The following is a 15,261-nucleotide window of genomic DNA, read 5'->3' as shown; positions in this document are numbered from 1 at the left end:
GATTTTGCTTTGCACATGCCTTACAAGTTACTTATACAGGCACATTGTATGTATTAGTGCTAATAGATGTATCCCTGAAATGAAGTGTTACCAACAGATTGAATGTTGATGTGAAATTTTAATGAAGCCCCTTTTAGGATTCAATTTTCCCCCCCAAGCTTTGCAACCAACCACCGTCCAAGAAACCTCTGGCAAAACATGTAGCCTTATATGTAGTTACATGCAGTCTTATAGTCTTGTCTACATATAGTCATGTCATCACCCCTCCTCCATATTTGTAGTTCTTGTTCAACACCTCATCCACACTGTATAGTGTTGCCTACGACTCCCAGAATTCCTTTGTGCCGCATAAATGCAATTGGTCGGAGTGGGGGGCACAATTCAGTGTACGGGCAGAGATCTTTAAATGGTACAATGGCAACCTCAGGGTTTTATGGGAACTTAAAGGTGCACTGTGTAAGATTTTTAGTTGTTTATTTCCGGAATTCAGGCTACCTATTCACTAATGTTACCTTTTTCATGAATACTTACCACCACCATCAAATTCTAAGTATTCATATGACTTGGGAAAATTGCACTTTTCATACATAAAAAGGGGGATCTTCTCCATGGTCCGCCATTTTGAATTTCCAGAAATAACCATTTTTAGCTTCAAAAATGACTGTACTTGGACCATACTAGAACATATTAGTTTATTACATAGTAAACGTTCATGAAAAGATCAAATTTGGCAATAGGCAACCCAGTTTCAATGAGCAGCATAGTTGCAGTACCCTTTTTGACCATTTCCTGCACAGTGCACCTTTAAAAAATGTGTACCAGGGGAACCTTGAGGTATCCATGCGGCCTTTAACCATCTTTGGTGTATATCTAATGGTGGTCTCTTTCTGTTTCCCCCTATCCCCTATGTGGCATGCAATGGCTTCTTATGCTTATGTTATGTCTTGACTCATCCTCATTCACATTGCTTTACACACTTGTTCGCTTCACGTCGTCATGCCTCACAATGCATCGACATGCTTTACAAAACACAATTTACGACATTACGTATGCATGTCACATGACCCATGTCACAACTACACGTTCGATCAATCAATCAAATGGATCGATTTGATAATATTTGGTGACCTATCTATCTATCTATCTATCTATCTATCTATCTATCTATCTATCTATCTATCTATCTATCTATCTATCTATCTATCTATCTATCTACGATGTATATCTATCTATCTATCTATCTATCTATCTATCTATCTATCTATCTATCTATCTATCTATCTACTTCATCTGTCTTTCTGTCTCTTCGTCTCTGTCTGTCTTTATGTGACTGTCTTATGTTTCCTTTTCACTACTCCTGTATGGTCACATGTTATTTTGTTTTATGGCATTTGTGGTGCATGTGTACATGTCTCGACCCACATGGAATTGTTTGTTTTGCTTGTTGTATTGCTGTCTTGCATGTCATTCTTTCTTATTTATGTTATGTGTGTTACTTTATTTTTTTTCCTCATCCCTTTACCTCCCTCCCCTTTTTTCTTCTCCTCCCCTCTTCCCCATCCCATGCCCTCTCCATCCCTACAATCCCCTCTCTTCCCATCTCCCCTCGCTTTTCCTGCTCCCCTCTCTCTTCCCATCCTCTCCCCTCTCTCCTCCTCCTCTCCCTTCTCTTCCCCTCCTCTCCCCTCTCTTTTCCTCCATCCCTGCGATCCCCTCTCTTCTCCTCCTCTTCCCCTTCCTTCATCCCTGCTCTCCCCTCTCTTCCCCTCCTCTCCCCTCACTACTCTTCCTCTTCCCTTCATAACGGTGATACCCCTATTTCTCCTTCCTTCCCGTCCTCTCCCCTCTCTGCTTCTTCTCTTCCTCTTCCCCACATCCCTGCGATCCCCCTATTTCTCCTTCCTTCCCCTCCTCTCCGTTCTCTTCCCCTCCTCTCCCCTCTCTGCTTCTCCTCTTCCTCTTCCCCACATCCCTGCGATCCCCCTATTTCTCCTTCCCTCCTTCCTTCCTTCCATTCCCCAGAGCTCCTCTCCTGCACCCGAGTCCCCTATTCTCTCCGTCCCCTTCTTAGGAATGGTTGTAATAGTGGCGCAGCTTTGGTGCTGGTGGTCGGAGCTGGCTTCCTAAAAGGGGTTTGAAGGTAGGGTCCTGTGTCCTTTCTCCTGTCCAAAAACCCGTCCAGCCTGATATGAGACACACAAGACACAGGGGCTGTCCCTTTTGTCCCCTAAACCTGAAAGATGTAGCCTGGTTCTCACCGATGGTGCATGTGTGTAGCTCTGGAGCCCCCTGGTGGAGCGGAGCTACACACACTACCGCCTGGCAGTGCCATTAACATGCTCTTTTCGAGTAGAAAGTAAACGGATCATTTATTGCTTAAATATCAACGGCAGCTCACATTGGTGAGTCACAGGACAGATTATTGACTATATTGACTCTTTGGAGGAATTTGTTGGTGGTGAGTTGCAATAAATGCACCATTTATGTTCTGACTCGAGAAGAGCATGGTAACGGCAGTGCTACCAGACTGTAGTTTGTGTAGGCCTACACACACGCACCGTTGGTGAGAACCAGGCTATGAAAGATGCACTTGGTGCTGAGATCTCACTCAAAAGATTTGCTGCACAAAACATGCTTTGGGGAGACCGTGTTGATCCTACTGTAACGTGATTGCACAAACGTTGTTTCTAGAACAGATTCACACTTATCAAGAGCAGGTAATCAGCATCTAGAATGCATCCTTACTTGACCATACAGGAACTTAAGGAGATCTCACTGGAACAAATTGGTTTCACATTTGTTTATCGGTTGGATCCTACCCTGGAGTGTGTTTCTCGAAGTTGTTAGCCAGTTAGCAACTTGGGTAATTGGCAATGGGAAATTTGGTTGCAAACAACAAAGTAGCTTATGTAGTTAGCAACTATGGTTTCGAGAAATGCACCCCAGATTTGTTTCATGGCAACAGTAAAGATGCAATTCAAAGGGTGATTTCCAATATGCAGACTTCAGTCCTCCACTTGTGCTTGTGGCCTCGAAGTAATATGTCGTGATGACATCACTGACAACAGCATCGTATTTCAATATCTAGCAAAAGCTCAATTGTAAAGTCAGTTTCTCATTTGCAAACGGGATGGTGAATGAAGGATAGTCCCCCAAAAACTGTTGTGGCTAGGCTGACAGTGGGGAAACTTTATTGTTTTCTCCATGGAAGGGGGGCGTCAGCAAAACGTGAGGCCACAAGTAGAGGACGGGAGTCTGCATATTTGAACGCACCCAAAGAGTTAAGTACTGGACCTCTTGGGGTGTGAAAGATGTTTTGCTCTTCATCTCCATCAGTTACAAGAGCACAATAATTACGTAGTTTGCGCAGTGCCCGTGGCATGCCTGTCTCAAAATCCACACCACCATGAAAAAATGTGTAAATAAGCTCGCTGTGAGAATGTCTTTCATCACAGAATGCCAGCAGTTGATATAAATCTGAATACGGTATGCAAAGCGATTTTTCGCATGAGAAGTGTTTCCCACGACGCTCTTTGCGGGTCGCTCTGTCAAAAGTTAAATTTCGGGGTTTGCAGCGGACGGACCGTGAAAGTGGTCGCGAGACTCACCGTTCACTTGCTAATGACTCAAATAAGCATCGGTTGACTAGGAACAATAGAGCCCCTTTGAATATGTATTTGAAATGTACAAAATGCTTTATAAATGGACTAGTAAGACAGACATACACGTTCCATATATGGCAACATGAAAACATGGGATGTACATGGGATGTGTATGACAGCTACTTACAGACTACGGCCCATACTATTGAGGCGGCCCATTTTTTTTATCAAATGTCAAACCTGTATAGGCATGAACTTCATCAGTTGTTTGGTTGATGTTTAATATGAGAACATTCATCGACAGAAATCTACAATTCGGTAACCTCTTACAGAAGGTGGGGTCGCCGGTGGGCCTATTCATTATTTGCTGGAAATACTCAACTACATCATAGCAACATTGCTATGACATATCTGAGAGTCTTAAAGTGATACTGTCCCATTTTTGGAAATAAACTTATCTTAGACCTCCCCTTGAGTTAAATAATACGTTTTTACCGTTCTCCTGTATTTTCAACTGTTCTCTGACTATGGCAGTGCAAATTTTACCTCCATGCTAGCAGTTAACATTGAGTCCTATGAGACCAGCTCGCGGCTAACTGGTCTCATAGGACTCAATGTTAACTGTTAGCTTGGAGGTAAAATGTGCACTGCCATAACTAGAAAACGGTTGGAAGTACAGGAGAAAGGTAAGAGCCTATTATTTAACTCAAGGGGAGGTGTATGGGACAGTATCACTTTAAAGGAACAGTCCACCGTGTGTCAGTAATAAAGAGTGTTCCTCTCTGACCTGAGATGAGCTCCTCCCGACCTGCCTCATCTTCGGACAGCAGTCAGCAATGCGCACGGCCCAAACTCGTTAGCATTAGCTTGGCTCAGCTTTGCTGACAGATGCATTTGGTGCCCTAAGTTAGAAGTGACCAAATTGTTCCACGTGTTCCTTATTTAAACATCCCTGCACACCTAGTTAACCGATCCAAAAGTTGTTGCACAAAATGAAACGTGGCGATTTCCTACCTCGATAAAGAAATGGCACTGTACGTAGTAACACATTCGGAGCACAATACAGTGCCATTTCTTCATCGAGGTAGGTGTGAACTATGTGAACTAGTTCACGTTCACGTTCACGTTCACAGCTCTCAGAATGAACTAGTTCGTTCATAGTTCATGATTTTTTCAAAATGAACTAGTTCATTCATAGTTCACAAAATAAATGAACTAGTTCATTTAAGTTCACCCCTCCCCCCAAAATAATAATTTAAAAAAATTCATTGACAAAGACCATAAATGCTCCACAAATAGCCATTTAATTAGTTAGTTAATCAGTTAAGTAAGGGTTAACGTTCGGCGAGAAGGTCGCTACCGTGGAACAGCAGCACGACAGAGAGAATCTTTAGACCCCGACGCGGAGCGGAGGGGTCTTGTTCTCTCTGAAGTGCTGCTATTCCACAAAGCGACCGACTCGCCGAAAGTTAACCCGCTTATTATATGGATATACTTAAATGATTCACACATGGCGGGGACATTTCTTTAGACCTATTTAATGTTAAGATTGTTGCTGCGCAAAACAAAACAGTGCCGTTGTGGAACACCGCTAGGCAACAGCTAGGTAGCCAGGACAACAGGTGTTGTCTATCACAGCAGCTGATTAGAGTGACAAAAGACCGGACCCCCTGCGGAGTGATATGAAACATTCGCTTTAGCCACTGACTTGTATACAAGCCAGTGGCTTTAGCAGTGAACGTCTTGTTGCCATTGACAGCGGTAGCCAGGACAACGGGTGCTGTCTATCACAGCAGCTGATTAGAGTCTTGTTGAAAAGTCGCTTTAGCAGTGAAAAGTCTTGTTGCCATTGACAGCGGTCTGTTATAGACCAACCCGTCCGTTATCGAAAAATAACAGACGTCCGAACGTTGGGGAGCCCCGTTGAAATGAATGGAGCATTCGACAGATGACGTCACAACCATATAATAATTAGTGTTAACAATGACATTGCTGGATATTGTTGTATTTTAGTTGTGCATGAGAGCAGCGGTTTATTATTAGTAGTAGTAATAGAGAGTCCTTAACTGTGTTTTCTGCAGTGTTGCGAAAGTTAATTTTCTACTAGTTCATAGCTCATCAGTTCACAGCTCACCCCCCATGTTGAAAAAAGTGTAGGCCTAATTGACAAAGCCCATATTTAATTAGTTTTAACAATGAGATTGTTAGATATTAGTCTTTTAGTTTTGCATGAAGAGTGGTTTATCAGTAGGACTAGTAGTCCTTTACAGTGTTTGTTGTTTAGATACTGTGTGTGCTGAGCGATTTCACTTCTTTTCGGTTACTGTATGGACTGGACTTAAAACGGGTGCATGGACTCTGTAACGTTTTCCTGCACTGTTGTTCTCTGTCTCATGCGCAAAATTTGCCATCCTGCAACATGCCAGCAGACAGCTTTCTCTTGTTGATGGTGCTGCACGCGGCATATTTTAACTTAAATAGTGAAGCGAGAGCACTCCACACTTATTCCAAACGCCCAGAAGACGGTCGCTAGAAGCGTTAATCTAAAAAGTCACCGGGAAGTCAGAAAACTCGCACACTGCTGGCTGGTTGCTGGCCGCTCTGATTTTAAGTAGAGCTATGTCTGCTGTTTGCTTGGTCCCGCCTCTTTGCACGAGATGAAAGACAGTCTGAGAGAATGGTGTCTGACGCTGTCAGAGAGAATGGATAAGACATAATACTAGACTCTCTGACACTGTGTTTAGTCACGGTTTCTGCAGGAATATTAATGAAATCTGGTAACTACGGAATGAACGGAATGAACTAATGAACGTGTCGTTCATGGGCTCCACAATGAACACGTTCATAGTTCATTCATCATCTTGTAAATATTGTACGTTCAGTTCACGTTCGCTCAAAATACGAACTCGTTCATGAACTTTCGTTCATTGAACGCGTTCGGGTACAACACTGCATACAGTACATGCACACACGCACGCACACATGCACAAACACACGCAAGTGCTCGTGTGCGTGTGTGTGTGTGTGTGTGTGTGTGTGTGTGTGTGTGTGTGTGTGTGTGTGTGTGTGTGCATGTATGTGTAGCCTATGTGTACATGAGTGGCTGGAGCCCTTCATCAAGCCTGTTTAAAATAACATGCCTTAACCCTCCCCTGTGGTCTCATCATTACAGTTGGCCCCCGGAGGACCAGTCATGTCAAGGCCTGTGTGTGTGTGTGTGTGTGTGTGTGTGTGTGTGTGTGTGTGTGTGTGTGTGTGTGTGTGTGTGTGTGTGTGTGTGTGTGTGTGTGTGTGTGTGTGTGTGTGTGTGTGTGTGGGAGTGTGTGTGTGTGTGTGTGTGTGTGTGTGTGTGTGTGTGTGTGTGTGTGTGTGTGTGGAAGAGTGTGTGTGTGTGTGTGTGTGTGTGTGTGTGTGTGTGTGTGTGTGTGTGTGTGTGTGTGTGTGTGTGTGTGTGTGTGTGTGTGTGTGTGTGTGTGTGTGTGTGTGTGTGTGTGCGTTCGTGCGTTAGCTAAATGGCAAGAATGAAGAAAATGATCGTCAGCAGACCAACTGCAGCCCTGTCAACACCTCAGAGTCCAATCGTGCTTGTCTTTGTGTGTGTGTGTGTGTGTGTGTATGTGTGTGTGTGTGTGTGTGTGCGTGCGTGCGTGCGTGCGTGCGTGCGTGCGTGCGTGCGTGCGTGCGTGTGTGCGAGTGCGTGTGTGTGTGTGTGTGTGCGAGTGCGTGTGTGTGTGTGTGTGTGTGTGTGTGCGCGTGCATTCGAGCATGCTGCCAGCACACACCCACAACCACCACATCACACCACTCACTCACTCGCAGGGCTGTTAGTTTTTGATGGTTTATGGCGTAGAAGAGCTCTACTTAGGGTGCCATTAGGAACCAATTGGGGATGAAATGGGACCTCACACTACGGCGGCCATTTTCGAAAACCTGTTAAGGAGACTTAAGGGTAGACCGGGCGGAAAGAAAAAGAGAGAGCGTGGGTCTGGCACATGTCCAAAAGTGTCAGTCAAAAATTCAACGCTGTGTGTTCACATTTAATCATTCTGTCTCCAAGGCTTGTCAGCTGTCTTCTTAGGCCATTCTGTGGTTCTCTGTTGTTTTAGTGTTGGGGAACACCACACGATATGGAACCTTATGACTTCACAATAAGAGTTTCCAAACGCTTAATTCCAAAATAAATTCTGCGACGGCTTCTTTACATTGGAATAAGTTTGAAACGCTGCAAGCAACAAAGAAAAAGTAGACTAAAGGAAAAACGCTTTAAAACCCCTTCATACCCAAACATACAAAGATGACTGGTAACAAACCAAGTCCTTTGCAGTGTGCCCTTATGTCACCTCTTTTTTCTGGAAACTGCCAGACAAACCTACATCATAGTAATCATAGTTTGTCTAACGTAGTATACAACTTCAGAATTTAAACCAATTGTATGTCTATTCAAAAACAACATACAGTAGTTATTGGTATTGGGTATTGTTGTTCTGTAATGGAATGTTCATATTGTATATATTGCACGGGCCCATTTCCATTCTTGGCTTACAGTAAATGGTCAACTCAAGTCCGGTCATTGTCATCTTTTAGTTGTTAAGTTGTTATAAAGTAACCCACAAAGTTATACATGGGGCTATAACTTAACAATATGGTATCTGGTAGCCTATTGTGTGTTTCAGGCAGCTGGTATCCACCTGGTTTGTTTCTATTCCTCTCGTGCCGTCTCCAGAACATTGCAAGGTCATTCCATTAATGTTACATGATGAAATGAATGTGTGTGAATAGCAATATGAAACCTTATATATCATCGGTGCTCAAACTGTGGTACGCGTACCACTGGTGGTACTTGAGACATCTCTGGTGGTACTTGGAAGAATTTTAAATTTTTTGGTTGATCAAGTTGTTGCAGTTGAAAACGTCTCTTTGGTCTCACATTTTGTAATATTGAATTGTATGAATCTTGAAAACATAATGCAGAATAATAGGCCTACTAGGCAAGCAAGACATTTAAAAACAAACTTGCACTGAATGTGTCCGTAGCTGTTGATGCCGTTATGAACCTCTCCTTTATTGACAGGCAATATGGAAGTCAATATGGAAGGCCTTTACTGCGATATTCTAATGTTGGTTGTCAAGGTGGTACTTTGAGAGCCCAATATTTTCTCAGGTGGTACTTCACACAAAAAGTTTGAGAACCACTGTTATATATAATACCTTACCCCTCGCCACGTACAGTGGTAGCAATAAAATCTGTGGAGATGTATGGTGCGCCGTGTACATTCATCACTTGCACTTCTGGACCTGTGAGCCTCTGTCGTCTGGTGATTTATGGGGTGACTTAAAGTCATGGCCTCAACATTGTGGTGTTGTGTGTGCCGTGCGTGTGTGTGCTGGTTGATCCCCCATGGTCTTTTCTTGGTTTATTTCAAATCCCCATATGAACACGAGAGAGAGAGAGGGAGAGAGAGAGAGAGAGAGAGAGAGAGAGAGAGAGAGAGAGAGAAAGAGAGAGACTGACAGACAAACAGAAAGACAGAGAGAGAAAGAGAGAGATAGGCATACTCTGTGTGTGTGAAAGAATGACAGCAAGAGCGACTTCAGAATTGGAGCCGGTGACAAAAGAAAGCTCGGCATGACTTCTGAACGCAGCGCCTTAGACCGCTCGGCCATCCTTCTCGGCATGACTTCTGTGCACAAATGTTTACACTAGAGAGAGTGCAGGTAGAGTAGCAAATGAGATGAGAGGAGATGAAGTGGGACTACTGCAGAATTCCAAGTGAATTTACATCCTTATTATACTGTAAAGCCAGGCTCAAACTACACGACTAGCGATTATGTGTCCGATTTTGACGTCGGGGTGCACCGCACACTAGAAGAGAATCGGAACTGTCAATCTTATCGCTGCTCGCAGCCACCGAGACAATGCCCGACGTTCTATTTCCAGTCGCAAATCGTCCTAACAAGAACCAGAATGAGAGAGCACATCTCTCCTGTCTTGGCAGACCTGCACTGGTTACCTGTCTCATACAGAATCGACTTTAAGATTCTGCTCACAGTATTTAAAGCATTAAATGGACTTGCCCCTAGCTATATCTCAGACATGCTCTCTTTTTATGCCCCTGCTCGAGCTCTCAGGTCCACTGACGCCAAGCTGCTAAGGACCCCCACCCCCCCGCAGAAGAAGATCGGCGACGCCGCGTTTGCCTGCTATGCGCCCAAGAGATGGAACACCCTCCCCATCGAGATCCGATCAGCCACCTCCGTCGACTCCTTTAAGAAGCAGCTGAAGACCCACCTCTTCATCCTTGCCAACTCCTAGCTGCCAAGACGTCATAGTGTCCCAGCCGCCGCAGCGCCCTTACTACTCGCAATCCAGCCCTGGCAGGGGGCTCCCCTAGGTGGCCGCTGGTCTCTGCCTGAGGTTTCTTCCTGACTACAGGGGGTCTTTTTTCTCAGACCTCACTGAGCTTTTTTTTCCCCCTCACAAACTATGAATCAAGCGAAAGGGAGTTTTTCCTCACCCCTGATGCCACCAGGGGCCGCACCTGAGCGCCCAATCTCTGTGTGACTATCTATGACTTATGATAGGCCCAGCCACTATGGACCTTACACATCTAAGAATCCTGGTCCTAACCTACGTTGACCTTATGACTCTACATTCTCTGTCTATCTCTTCTTCCTCTGCCTTCCTGCTTTTTCTGCCTCTCCTCTATACCTCTCCTTTTAAATCTATCTCTCCTCTCCTTTTAATTCTATCTCTAACAATGTTTTTTCCCATTTGTTAAGCACTTTGAGTTACATGCCTTGTATGACACAGTGCTATACAAATACAATTATTATTATTATTAAATATCAAACAGTGTTTGATTTCTACGATTTGCGACCAAAGTTCTATCTTAGAACGTCGCACACGACGAGGAAATCTTCCCCGACAATCGCTTGCGATGGTCCTGGGGGGTAACGTTCCAGCGATTGTCATAAGGGGGGTTTTCAGCAGAGAATCGGGCCGATAGTCGCGTAGTTTGAGCCAGGCTTAGGTCGTATGAAGCTTTGAATTGCAGCTAGTCAAACAACACACACACAACTCCACACAACTTACAACAAAGATTTAAATGAACTTTGAATTCTGAGGCAGCTGGTAAACTTAAAATGTCATGTTAAACCACACTGTTGCCATTGCCGTATATAGGAGAATAAATTCACAATACAAATTAAGAAATATGACTTTTCACTAATATTATTTTTTTAGAATGGTAGAGGAGGAGACAAATGTGCAGTTTGAATTGTGTGTGTGTGTGTGTGTGTGTGTGTGTGTGTGTGTGTGTGTGTGTGTGTGTGTGTGTGTGTGTGTGTGTGTGTGTGTGTGTGTGTGTGTGTGTGTGTGTGTGTGTGTGTGTGTGTGTGTGCGCGTCCTTGTATGTGTGCAGTTTGGAGTGTATGTGTGTGTGTGCTTGTGTGTGCATGCTTCTGTGTGTGCATGCGTGTGTGTGTGTGTGTGTGTGTGTAGCATTAACAGGACCTTTGAGAGGCCTGTGCAATGGCCATGCAGTACTCCAGCCAGCATGAGGAAAACACTGATGATGACGTGTCCTTATATTCACAAGCCTACAGCTCCAGTTTGCAGAAAAGTGTGTGTGTGTGTGTGTGTGTGTGTGTGTGTGTGTGTGTGTGTGTGTGTGTGTGTGTGTGTGTGTGTGTGTGTGTGTGTGTGTGTGTGTGTGTGTGTGTGTGTCGATGTGTGCGCGTGCGTGTGTGCGTGCCAGCGTGCGTGCGTGCGTGTGTGTGTAAATCTCTCACAGGGGATGTATGGTCACGGTACTGCGAGAGAAAGAGTGTGTGTTTAGTTTGCGTGTGCATGTGTGTAAAGCTTTCCTGCGCGGCTCAGGCCCAGCCAAGATAGACGACAGATCATTTGTTAGTTCCATGTAGGACCAGTATGGTGCTGCTTGCACGCACGCAGGCAGGCACACATACACGCACGCACGTCGCACGCACAGGGCTGCTGACAGCTTTGGCCAGGCCCAGGACAAAGTCCTCTGAAAGGGCCCCCAGCCCAATTCATACAAGGATCCAATTTTGGGCCCCCTCTCTCCCTGGACCCGGGATAACTGTCCCCTTTGTCCCCCTCTGTCGGCACCCCTGCGCACACATGCACGCACACACATACTCTGCATACAGCATACTGAAGTTACACCACATCTATCTCTATCTCGTACACATTGCACACAAATTATTTTTTTTATGGATACACATATTCACACACAGACCCCCACCCCACACACACACACACACACACACACACACACACACACACACACACACACACACACACACACACACACACACACACACACACACACACACACACACACACACACACACACACACACACACACACACACACATTCCCCACTTGCTCTCCCTCACTCCAACATACACACTGTAACACAGTAGTATGTCTTTGAAAGAAGATAAACACTTATCTCTTTAACGGTCACCACACCACATACAGCACTCCCAAGTGGATGACAAACACAGATAGAGAGAGAGAGAGAGACCTTCATACCACCGGCTATTTAAACATATTGTGACATTTTTGTTACAGCAAACTAGAGTCTTCTCTTCCGTGATTGTTTTATGGACAAGCATCCGATTCACCAAACTCCTATGCACTGAACCCTACTCTTATGCACTTAACATAAAGCACTAACCCTGCTTGGCACATACATATATTCTGTACTCGTGCATATACAGTTTGCTATTCAAACGCATCAGTTTCGCAACAACCATGTAAACAATACACTTGAGTCACTCTTGTTAGATTTACTTCTATCAGTAAAAAAACAACATACAAAAAGAAACAAGTAGGGCCTAAAGGACATGCATGCATGCACACACTTACAGCAGTTTAAGTGACTATTCCCATGTTTTCTCACACAGCACATAAAAAGAAAGAAAGATGATGTCAGAGAGTGATAAATTCTGCTGTTTGATGTCTTATTAATGGTGCGTGCGTGCGTGCGTGCGTGCGTGCGTGAATGAGTGAGTGAGTGAGTGAGTGAGCACGCGCATGTGTGTGTGTGTGTGTGCGCGCGCGCGCATGCAAGCTTGTGTCTATATGAGAGAGACAGAGGACTTACTGCAGCATGATGTATGTGTGATTTCAGCAATGAAAGTGTGATTTTGAGTAACTTTATGTGTGTGTGTTTTTGCGGTTGACCGACTGTGAAGGTATTCATGTCTGTGTGTGCATGCTTACAGTATAGGCTTCTATATACACAGTATGATGTCACTGAAGTACTGCTCAACAATTCATGCTGTTTTTCTTGCTTGTTCCTCTGAATCTGTATGCTGCTGGGACCAATTCAATGCATACCAAGGATTGCATGGCTGTCTGTAGGCCTATTTCTTTCCCAATTCAGTTTAGAGTGTGCGTGCGTGCGTGCGTGCGTGCGTGCGTGCGTGCGTGCGTGCGTGTCTGTGTGTAATGTGCATAATGCACACATGGTGACAGAGACAAAAACGTGGATAGTCTGAGTTGCATTTAAACTTGCCGATTCTTGGGAGACATCTTTGAAGTAAAATCAGCTTGACAACTGAACAAAGACAAGGCCTCTGCTGTTCACTCTGCACCACCTACCCACAGTTTTATCCTCATGTAACACAGCAAGATATAAAACAGTTGTGGGGAACCTTTTTCATTCGAAGGGCCACTTCAAATTGTTCCAAGGGCCATAAATGTTCTCCAAGGGCCGTACCAAGATTTCCCCTGCACTTTAGGCCTATATTGAAGGCATCCACCTTTACAACAGACCACCTTCTCTAGGTCCCTGAATAGCTTAGTTGTATTGCAAATGGAATTTCAAAGATTCACAAAATATGTCATATTTCATATGAAGCTGCATAACATTAAAATTATTGATAAAACAGCTTCAAGGGCCACAAATGGCTCTTGAGACATAGGTTCTGTACCCCCATGTAGAATTTCATTAGGGCTCACAGTAGCTTGATTCTGAGGTAGGACACCCTGACGATTAGACATATTTAGGCTACGGTACATCAGAGACATTCCAAAAAAATCCAATAGTACTTCTTGCTTGCGGTAAGCATTTGTTCAACTCCGATGACTATTGTCAGTGACATATTTGATTCAAGTAACTTTACATTTGACATAATACAGTATACAACTACAATTAGTGGCTATGGTACATGTCTGAATATATTTTAAGATTGACATGATGTTTTATTCACCACATTTGTGTTGACGTAAAATCACCAATCAAATCTGTGCAAATCTGTGCAGTGCACATGCACAAAGAAAAATCACAATGCGTTCTGGTCATAAGAGTGCCGCATCATTTTGCTCGGTTTTGATTGTATGCAGCATCACCAACTCATCATCAGCAACTCATCTCATTGGGTTCGTTCGTGATGAAGCAGTGATGCTTCTGCTATGCAACGCGCTCGCATGCATCAAACTGGTAAAGTGAGCATGCGTGCTGCATAGTAAATTCATCACCGCTTCAGCACGCTTCATCACGAACAAACCCATCTTCACCGCATGACCTTTGACCTCTGTTCTGTCCTGTTCTGTGCTCCTCAGGGTCACGAGGACGAGTGGAATGTGGTGATGGTGGTCGCCATAACGGCAGCGGTGGTTCTGATCGTCCCCAGCTTGACCAGAATGCTGTCCTGATCCCCCGGGGTAATCCCCCAGGACACCACAGGAAGTGACATCACGTCATCCTCCACCTCCACCATGGATATCTCTACTGTATTTACTCCCCCCCTTCACCTGCAACCCTAGGCCATATGTCTTCAATATACGACTACAGGGCTGGCAAATGCAGATGCTTGACCAGAATTCTGTCCTGATCGGGATCCAACCGGAAGTGACATCACTTCTCCACCTCCATTGAAATCTCTACTGTATTTACTTCCTACTTTTAGCCCCTCCTATCTAAACTCCCTTCACCTGCAACCCGAGGGGCAACATGTCTTCAGTATACAACTACAGGACCGGCACATGGAAATGCTTGACCAGAATTCTGTCCTGATTGGGATCCGACAGGAAGTGACATCACTTCTCCACCTCCATTGAAATCAACATGTCTTCAGTATATGACTACAGGACTGGCACATGGAAACATCTGTTCCCCACCGTCCACAGAAAAACACAAAGCAAAACAAAAAAAACCTCGCTCACTCAACGGCAGCATCACTAGGACTATGGGACCAGAGTCACTCGTCTTCCGTCATTTTCAATAGACTGTTGCTCTCCCTTTCCTTTTCTCTCAATCTTTCTTTCTTTATTTCTACCTCTTGCTGGTTCTTTTTCGTCTTCCATTTCATCTACTTCTTGCTCTCTCTTCTGTTTTCACTCATCCTTTTTATTCTACATCTCTCAGTTCCTTACTTTTCTGTCTATACTGTACCCCTATTTACCCCTCCTTTGCTTTCTTTCCTATGCTCTATCGCCTTGCACACTACACAGCTTGTTTGTCCTCAAGTGCTTCTCCATGTAGACAGTAGTAGAAGACAGGGATGCTGACAAGGAGGGCACAAAGGGGACAGTTGTCCTGGGCCCAGGGAGAGAGGGGGCCAGGAAATGGCTGAGGGGCGCTTTCAGATGACTTTGTCCTAGGCCCAGCCAAAGCTGTCAACA

General features: G+C 44.6%; 1 protein-coding gene across 1 annotated transcript in view; it reads left to right on the top strand.

Annotated features, from left to right (window-relative positions):
- ccdc136b (coiled-coil domain containing 136b) overlaps positions 1 to 15,030 on the top strand; it is a 104,609-nt gene extending 89,579 nt beyond the window's left edge. Inside the window, exons 12-13 of the mRNA XM_063217758.1 lie at positions 2,023 to 2,140; positions 14,200 to 15,030. Of these exons, the coding sequence (XP_063073828.1) occupies positions 2,023 to 2,127 (105 nt within the window). The 3' untranslated portion in view covers positions 2,128 to 2,140; positions 14,200 to 15,030. The remainder of the gene's footprint in view (positions 1 to 2,022; positions 2,141 to 14,199) is intronic.
- Positions 15,031 to 15,261: the final 231 nt, after the last annotated feature.

The sequence above is a fragment of the Engraulis encrasicolus genome, chromosome 15 (genome assembly GCF_034702125.1).
Source record: "Engraulis encrasicolus isolate BLACKSEA-1 chromosome 15, IST_EnEncr_1.0, whole genome shotgun sequence".
Taxonomy (NCBI): Eukaryota; Metazoa; Chordata; class Actinopteri; order Clupeiformes; family Engraulidae; genus Engraulis; species Engraulis encrasicolus.
The sequence above is the reverse complement of the archived record's forward strand: the minus strand, read 5'-3'. Positions and strand labels throughout refer to the sequence as shown.